Raw genomic sequence first — 8,792 nt, 5'->3', positions numbered from 1 at the left:
CCCCATTCTAGAGTCCTCTGCAATCAAGCTCTTGCTGCCAGCGACAACCTGCCTAAATAACTGAAGCCTCAAGCCAGATGTGGGTGGGGGTGGCCCATGCTCCCCCAAAACCCAGACACAACCTAGAAGCATTAGATGCCTCAACCCACTGGAGGCCCCAGAAGTTCTCTGTTCAGAAACCACAGAACCTGTTTGTGAGTTTCATGTACAGGCTGCACAGAGGGGTACACAGGCAAATGCAAATGAAGTTTCAACCTTTTTATTCAAAGCAGCTTTTCACAATGTATAAATACTGCATATTAGCACACATGAAAATACAACTTCTAAGGCACCCAGAAATGTGTTCATACACGTTACAGGACCATTCACAAAGAGAGTGTACAATTTGCTCTAGACAGTCAGCATTTGATAAATCAGAAGATTATTATCCTTCAGTACTGCACCCAGTCTCAGGAAATATTTACAACGTGGTGAGAAAGGGTCAGTTGTACCTGCTTTATAATTCTATGAAGTACTCATACTTACAAATACTCGGAACTAGTTAAAGACTCTCCCATGATAACCTGGCAAAAGAAAACGAGTAGCCTAATTTGCAAAGGTCTCCTTGGATTTTGGTGTGTGTGCTACATCCATGATCAAACTCAAACACTCTTAGGGTGGGCTGGATAAGTTTTTGGTAGCCTGCTTCATCATCAGAAGTTTGGTAATAAGCCTTACCACTAGAATACCACTTCTTCAGCATCAATCATTTCTCAATCAGTTAATAGATCAATGATTTCATCATGAATGAGAAGGGAGCATCACCTGGTGCGAGAATTGAAGAAAATTCCTCTCATGCCAAACAGGAACTAAAACGGGTCAATGTAGGGCAAAAGAAGGTAGAAAGTCAGCAGTTGCAGGATCACTGTTCAGTGTAGACACATCTGAAGAACTCGTAGTGGAGGTTCCTATTCAGATGGAGCAGTCTGCACTGGTAAGAGAACCTGAAGAATGCCAGACTTCCTCTTTGTATGATATGGACAAAGGCTGAGACTGCACAGCAAAAACACACACCTGAGAGAGCGAGTTTCCATCTGAGAAACTCATCTTTCAGAGCCTTGTCAAGGTGACAACAAATCCCTCTGTATGGCCAGCCAGGGGGAGCATGAGGTTGGTGGGAGTAAGCAGTTTCTCTGTGCCATGAAGCATGCACACCTCCATCTAGATGTGCCTACAATCTATGAGGTTCGTGCTTTGTTGAATAATGAAATTCTTTGGTCCTTGGTTTCATGAAAGGCAATATTCACAATCCTGTCAACATGGACATCAGCAAATGACTTCAAGCTGGGACTAATGGCACAGGGACAAATTAAATACTAGATGGAAAACTCTATACCCTTCAAACTTCCCAAAATCGCTTTAATGAGCTCCAGCATCAGGCCAGGTGTTGGGCCAACGAGGCATAGTCAACCCATGGAAATGCCAGAGCTGAAGCTTAAAACGAGAGGTCAGTTTTTCTGACGGCCACATACACTGCAAATAGTTGAAGCAAACTCTATCCCAATGGTAGATAAGTTGACTTTACAAACATTTACTGAAGATGAACCAAATAACTTGACTTTATTTGTACTGTAGCCCTGGTCTCAAAAGCCTTGGTAAGGAGAATTGGTTGGTAACTATGGAAGTGTGACCAACTGAAAGGAATAATAATTTAAAAAAAAATTAAGTCTAAATTTTAGTTGGTTTTATTAGATCTCAGACAAATGGGATGTGCCACCAATGTGCTCTATGACTTATGCTCCATTAAAACAGGCCTGGGTGGACTGACTCAGCTGATGTGTACATTCTGCATTTAGTTTACCTCTGCCCTGCTAAACTCGGGCTCCTTATGGCTTAACACACATAGTTCACTGATAAGACAGTCAGGACACGTGGAAATGCTGATTATGTAACTGAAATCGACTTCAGATTGTCTACACAGTAAGACTCACATGTAAACTTTATTAACATCTCTCAAGGAATGCTGACCTCAGCCAAGCTGGGCATTCCCAAGTCGCCCACAAAAAACCTGGGGTCAATCGCCAAGGTCAGGAGCAGGAAATGCCATTTGCTCAGGACAAATGATGGACCAGCAGCCCTCCCTGTGACCGTGTCTAAACCATGTGAATAGTATAAAGGTGGCTCTGGAAAACCTGTCGTCCTTGGTCCATTTCTATGGCCGGAGACAATCACCAAGGTGCCTATCTGGCCCCTGCCGTCATCATCACAACCAAACTCTTCGGATTAGCCATGACTTACAGACGGCATAGAGTCCATCAACATGGCTTATGCTGCTTGGAAGAAACAACCCGTATTACCTTTTTTTTTGCAACAAGCTTAAGGCTCTGTTCACAAACTCCATCAACTGCCACACAGTGAGAATTTATGGGGAGATCTTAAACTACACATGTAGTTGCAAAGGTTGGAAAATTTACTGATCCTAATGGTAAGGCTTATTCATAGATTCAATACATTTTCAAATTATACTTCAAGAAAAAAAATTAACCTGCTCTCTAACAACATAAGAGCATTAGAGTCTAATGGGGGGGGAAAAAAAAACATTGGCACCGAACCAGTATGCTATTTTTTGAAAGGACAAGTGATATTAATGGAAAAGATTGCCTAAAACGCATATCCTAACTTACCACAGAAATATAAAAGTTTATATTCTGAAAATATATACTGTATTAAAGTCTGTAAGCATTTCAACCAAAATTTGCAGAAATAACTAAGCAACACTTATCTACAACAAAAATATACATGCAAGACAACCCCCAAATGGTTTCTCTTAAATATCTACAAAGGCAAAGTGTAGGTTTGTAAAGATTATACAAAACCATTTACAGAGAATAAAATAAAATACTTAAGAAATCTCATTTAGAGTCTTAAATACTGTGTATATTAGTGAGTCTAAACTAACATATACAACAGACCTAAGTATCTGAATACAGAAACACAGAAGAGAAACAATTCTGTATTTTAAATATTCACTTAGGAAGATTTGAAGATGTTTCTATTTGTTTCTTTGTTTAAAAAAATTTCCACAGAAACTAGATTGTAAAATTGCATGAATATGACAATTTCAAATTAAAAAAAGTTTACAAAATTTTTTAAACCAACAATTAATAATGGGAAATACAATTCAGCATTCAGTCAAGGCTATTTTAAAATGTGAATATTCAGAAATACAGTTGCATTGATCAAAGTCTATTGTGATTATTATTTTTCCATCCTCATACTAAACTTCATATGGATAAAACATTTTCATGCTTCAGAGAGAACATTTCCTAGTTTAATCTATCAAACAAAAATAACATTTTAAATCAATTCTCTACTACCTTCTCATAGTTATCCAATTTCACTAGGGTAATTTGTGATGGTTTTCACCCACAGACATTATTCCAGAGCCAGAAAGAACATGTGGGCACACCAGCATCAGGCTGCAGCTTCTGAATGGTAAGAAGCTCTGATCATCACCTTAGCCAAGTTCTACAAAATGTCCTCTTGGAATGAGGCTGTTAACTCAAATGCAAGTGTGACCAACTGAATGGAATCACAATTTTTTAAAAAATTTAAGTCCGAAATTTAGTTGGTTCTGTCATATCCCAAACAGTGGGATGCAAATGCTGCACTACAAGACACTGGATGCTAGTCACCAGCGGCTGGAGCAGAGAGGGAAGGAGAGTTCTGATGCATGGCTAATAGGATGGCAAGGTGTGGAATGCCTAGAAGGTTCCCTGACGAAAGAGGTACCTTGAACTTCCCACCCAGAGCTGTTTTTCCAACCCTACAGGTAATCCTGGGATAGAGCTGCCAAAATCAGGCATGATTCCTCAAAGACCTGCCCAGGCTTTGGGAAGTGACAGACACAGAGTGGGGTGGGTGAGACAGAGGTAGGGTGGGGTAGGAGCAAAGCAGGGCAGAGAATGAAGGAAGGATCCTATGGGTAGAGAGAGGGTGCTGGGATAGAAGATAACAAGTGAAAGCCTGAGCCCTAAGAAAGCTATCAGGACAAACCCAGACACACGCACAGGTCTGGCATTTTCCATTCCCGGTCAATTTGTGCTAAGTTTTGTGGATTTCGTCTGCACATTATCAAAACAACTATCCAGAAAGTGAAAAATTCAGAGATTCAGTCTACCCTGTAGTAAACGAATTTAATAACCAACTTTCGCCTGATTTGTGGAACATCCATCCTGAACTGACTATATGGAAACAACCAAAAATCAGACCATACTTTAAAACCCCTCCTGTCATAACTAGAACCTACAAATGAACAACAGGAATTCCACCTTAGTGATGGTTTCACATTCCTACCTTATCATCAGAGATCCTTGAAATGCTTAGAAGTCTGGATTTGTGATCTGTCCAAAGCTAAAATATTTCTGGTGCTTTCAGCAGAGAACAAAGATGGACATGATCAAAAAGACTTTCCAAACATTCTCCTCTATCTCCAACAAGAATCCTGACACTGCCTCCATGGTAAATGTATCTCCAGCAGGTAAACAGAAAGCAAAGGTCTCTTTCTCTAAAGCTCTCTTTATCTATCACAACACACAAGAACGAGGCTTGTCGAGGGGCTTGAAGAAAGCATACATTTGCTTTCTCAAAGGAAGAGACGAAACTCAAGTGGAAATGTGACAAACAGGCATTTGGGAGAAAGCAGGCGCTTCCCTAGAGTCATTCCCTATAGTCTAGGTCTGCAGTTCCTACAGGATCCCACACAGTCAAAGTAGAGGGTACTTAGGACTTCAATTCCATCTTCCTCTGGCTGAATTCAGCCAAGGTGGTTGTCCCCTGCTGGCTCCGCATGGCCAAGATGGCACAGATGAAAAAAGGGAGGAGACAAGAAGTTTTCTGTCCCTGACCCTCATGAAGTCATGGGGAAACTCAAAAGCAGAAAGATTTTGACAGATGGAACCAAGGTTGTCTTAAGAATCAAGAGTCCAGAGAAACTTCAGATTCACTGTCTAAAGGACCATGTCTCTAGTCATAGTGCAGACACTCCACGTGTTCTCTGAAAGACAAAGCTCAGAGCCATGAATCCTCTCTGTCTGGCCCACTGCCTCTGGTCACCTGTAAGAGAGAAAAAGGGAGCAGAGAGAGATAGATAACGGTAGCAATGACTTTCTTTTTCTCAGCCCTCCTCCCCTCCCCTGGCTGTGCCCAACTCTCACTGTTCTACTCAACTCTCTCCAAGCAAAAGGGACAAGAGAGGCTGGCGACTAACACAGGGAAGGAGAAGACGGGTGAGCAAAGGGCCTCTGAGGACATTCAGGGGCTGTGACGGGACTGGGAAAACCCTGCCCCTCTGAGAATCTAACTTCCTCTGAGAGCTTGACCCATAACAGGCTTAAGCCTCACACAGAACATGCCGCTGCCATTCCTCTGCTCTAACCTCGATGTTTACCTTCCTCCTCACCCACCAAAACCCAAGCCCCTCCTTCCCCACACTCACCCACAGACTTTGGGCTGACGGTCTAAATACAAATCCTGGGGTCCCCATGCATCCCAGAGGCTCTGGGGGCAGGAGACCTCATCCCTGGCTATTGCTCACTGATGAGAGCAAACAACAAGAAAAAAGATGGGTCGTCTGAGCTTCTGGACGCAAGAAGATTCAGTCCTTCTATTGACAGTTCGGCAGAGTGGGGGTGCGTCCCACCTTCCTGGAAAGCCAAACCAGACATCGCTGCCCACACCGAAGGGATGAACTCTGAAATCCAAGTTCAATCATTCGCCCCAAAGAAAAAAGACTTACTCTAGGCAACATGCATTCCCCAAGTGGGGCCTATTCCTCACCCTTTCCTGATGTCACACAATTAGGGACTGGGTACATGTCTCAGTACCATTCAGGTCAGAGGCCCCTTTATATCCTTAAAGGCAGCAGAGTGAAGGGGAAGCTCCTCCACGATTTCTCTTAAGAACAAGTATTCAATTATTATAGCTGAGAACTGTTTTATACACAGAGGATTTGGTACAGAGCTATTCCTTTTATCCATAGAAATCCTTCCTTTTTATCTCTCTGAATTTTTTTCTACATGGTTCATTGCTAGAATGCACCAAACAGCATGAACCTTGTATGGAATTTGGTCCAGGGCAATATGAAAATAATATCTGTATGAATGACAGATATCATAATATATAAACAAAAATAAATAAATTAAATAAGTCTGATTAAAGAAAAACATTTTCCTAGGAGTTCGTGTTTTTGTAAAACTAGCTTTACATATAATACACATAAATTATCAGAATTTCCACTTACATTGTTTTAAAAATATATATTTAACAAAACATTCCTAAATGTACAATATCTGGGTTTGCAAATCACTCAATTGGGTTTTAAGACTAAGCCCTAAAAGTCACACAGATATGCATCAGAGAGGAGACTGAGGCTAGCTCTGCACAATTGTTTTGCTCATTGGTCTGGAAATTCCCTTTGATGAACTGTCCCCCATCCCCAGATCTGCACTTAACCAATAGCTAAGTCTCCAAATCAGAGGCACTGTGTAGACACAGTCTGAGTCAGGAAAACGGGGGAAACTGGGTCTTCCCCTTCCGGGAGTGGGATGGTGCATTTCAGAAGGTGACAGTGGCTGACAGAGGCCTGGGAAGATACAGCCCTCAATAGCTCTCTAGTCAGTTGGGGTCGGGGCATGGCGGAGGCCAAGTAGGCTGCGTTTCCCATCTGTTACACAAAATCAATCCAATGAGGAGCAACCAAAGGACACGAGGACATGGACACAACCCTAGGTACAGAAACACCTTGACAAACTCCTTGGCAGGGCATACACTGGGCTCCGATTTCTGAAACACAGGGCAAAGCTGGAAGTCAAGTGCCCTCGATTACCAGGGCGAGTGGGCCGGGGCCCTTCAGACTTCATAAATTTTGTCCTGCAGGTAGCTGAATAGGGAATCCAGGCCTTTGGAGGAACTCCAGAGTTGCTTGAGCATGAGGCATTCTTTTTCATTCACATCTTCAAGCACCGATTTCAGGAAGCTCCGAACGAGGCATTTCGACTCCTCCAACACCTGAAGGGAAATGTACAAGCCTCGTTAGCGGGCACCAGGGACTCCGCCAGAAGCCCGTACCTGGCCTCAGATGCACCCATTAAGCTTCCGATATCCGAAGCCAGAGGAGGCTGCCTTCTGCAGTCCGGGGCTTCCCAGGCGCATGACCCACGCATGCCATGACGTCGGGCCCACAGTCCCTGTGATGGCTGAGTGGAGCCCATGTCACCCCTGACCGCAAGACCTTTCTTTTTTACCCGAGGTTGACATAAACCCAGTGTGACTTTCTATGGGTGTCATGAAAGAGTTTGGAAAACACTACTTTCACCTCCCTGTGCTTCGTTTTTGTGATCTGTGAAACAGGAATAGTGATGCCTAACTCATGGACGGCTGGGATCACCGAGTAAGATAATGAAATGAACTAAGAGTTGTCAAAGTATCCATGTGACCCACCCCAACGGCAATGCCCCTCTTCAGGCTTAGTAGCAAGAGAAATAGTAATATTAGCAGTAATCATTATAATAATGAGTAATAACAATCGCAATAATTGTAGTAATGAGTTAGTAATATTGAGAATAATAATAGTAATGATACCATAATATAGTAGTAACAACGGTAGTAATGTTAGTAATATAGTAGTAATAATAGTAATAATAGTAACACTATAGTATTAGAGCAGTAATATTAGCAGTGGTAATAATAGTAATAATACTAATGAATAATAACAATAATAGTGATGATCATAGTGATATAACAATGCCACTACAATCACCATTAACCAATAGGGTCTATGAGAAGTACTCTTCCTGCATTCTTTCATTTCTTGCTCATGACAGTTCCACAAACAGGTATCTCCACATTACAGGTGAAGGGCCTATGCTTGATAAAGCACAGCCGCCCAGAGTTGCCTGATGGACGAGGCCTGCAAACATCTGGCTGATTCTGACAGGCCACGCCGTGCCTCACTCTGGCGGAGGCTCTGCCAGGAAGTGTGGCATCCAAGCATCCGCCCACTGCCTCCATCATCCTCTGCTGACGTCGAGGCTTCAGTTCACACTCTCCTAAAGAGCTTTCGAATAGAAAAAAAAAGACGAGAGCTGTCTTGCTTGAGTGGGCTGGAAGGGGGCTATGATCTTATTCTTTGGCTTGGGCTGGCAGACCAGGACTGCCTCCGTCCTCCCAAGGACTACTCTGAAGAACACCATCTCCCAAGGGTCATTGGGTAGATTCCTTTCTTGGGCAAGTCGACCCAGAGCGCTTGAATTCATAACTGTTGATAGGAGAGATTTCCTTGCAGCATTTCTTCAACAGCTGGCTTCACCTGAGTATCTCTGTTGGCCAAGGACCAAACTCCTCAATGCAGCTTTGAGAACTTTCTCCTACCCTCCTTTTCAGTCTGTTGTCCCGTACATCCCCTGCTCACACCACCGTAAGTCGCTGCCTAAACTCCATGTGGGTTTTCAGACTCACATGCCCTCACTCGTGATGTTTCCTCTTCTTAGAATTTCTACCTTCTTCTCCAAATTGGAACAGAAGTAAAACTGTCACTACTTGCAGATGACATGATACTATATATAGAAAACCCTAAAGACTCTACAAAAAAGCTATTAGAATTAATAAATTAATTCGCTAAAGTTGCAGCATATAAAATTAATATTCAGAAATCTGTTGCATTTCCATATATTAATAATGACCTATCAGAAGGAAAAATTGAGAAAACAACCTTATTTATAATTGTATCAAAAGAATAAAATACTTAAGAATAA

The 8,792-nt window shown here is 42.5% G+C and overlaps 1 protein-coding gene across 1 annotated transcript in view; it reads right to left on the bottom strand.

Annotated features, from left to right (window-relative positions):
- Positions 1–243: 243 nt before the first annotated feature.
- CDYL2 (chromodomain Y like 2) overlaps positions 244–8,792 on the bottom strand; it is a 156,113-nt gene continuing 147,564 nt past the window's right edge. The window contains exon 7 of the mRNA XM_039888834.1: positions 244–7,047. Within this exon, the coding sequence (XP_039744768.1) occupies positions 6,889–7,047 (159 nt within the window). The 3' untranslated portion in view covers positions 244–6,888. The remainder of the gene's footprint in view (positions 7,048–8,792) is intronic.

This window comes from Pteropus medius, unplaced genomic scaffold (genome assembly GCF_902729225.1).
Source record: "Pteropus medius unplaced genomic scaffold, Ma_sr-lr_union100, whole genome shotgun sequence".
NCBI lineage: Eukaryota > Metazoa > Chordata > Mammalia > Chiroptera > Pteropodidae > Pteropus > Pteropus medius.
Note: the sequence above shows the minus strand (reverse complement) of the source record. Positions and strands in the feature narration are given on the sequence as shown.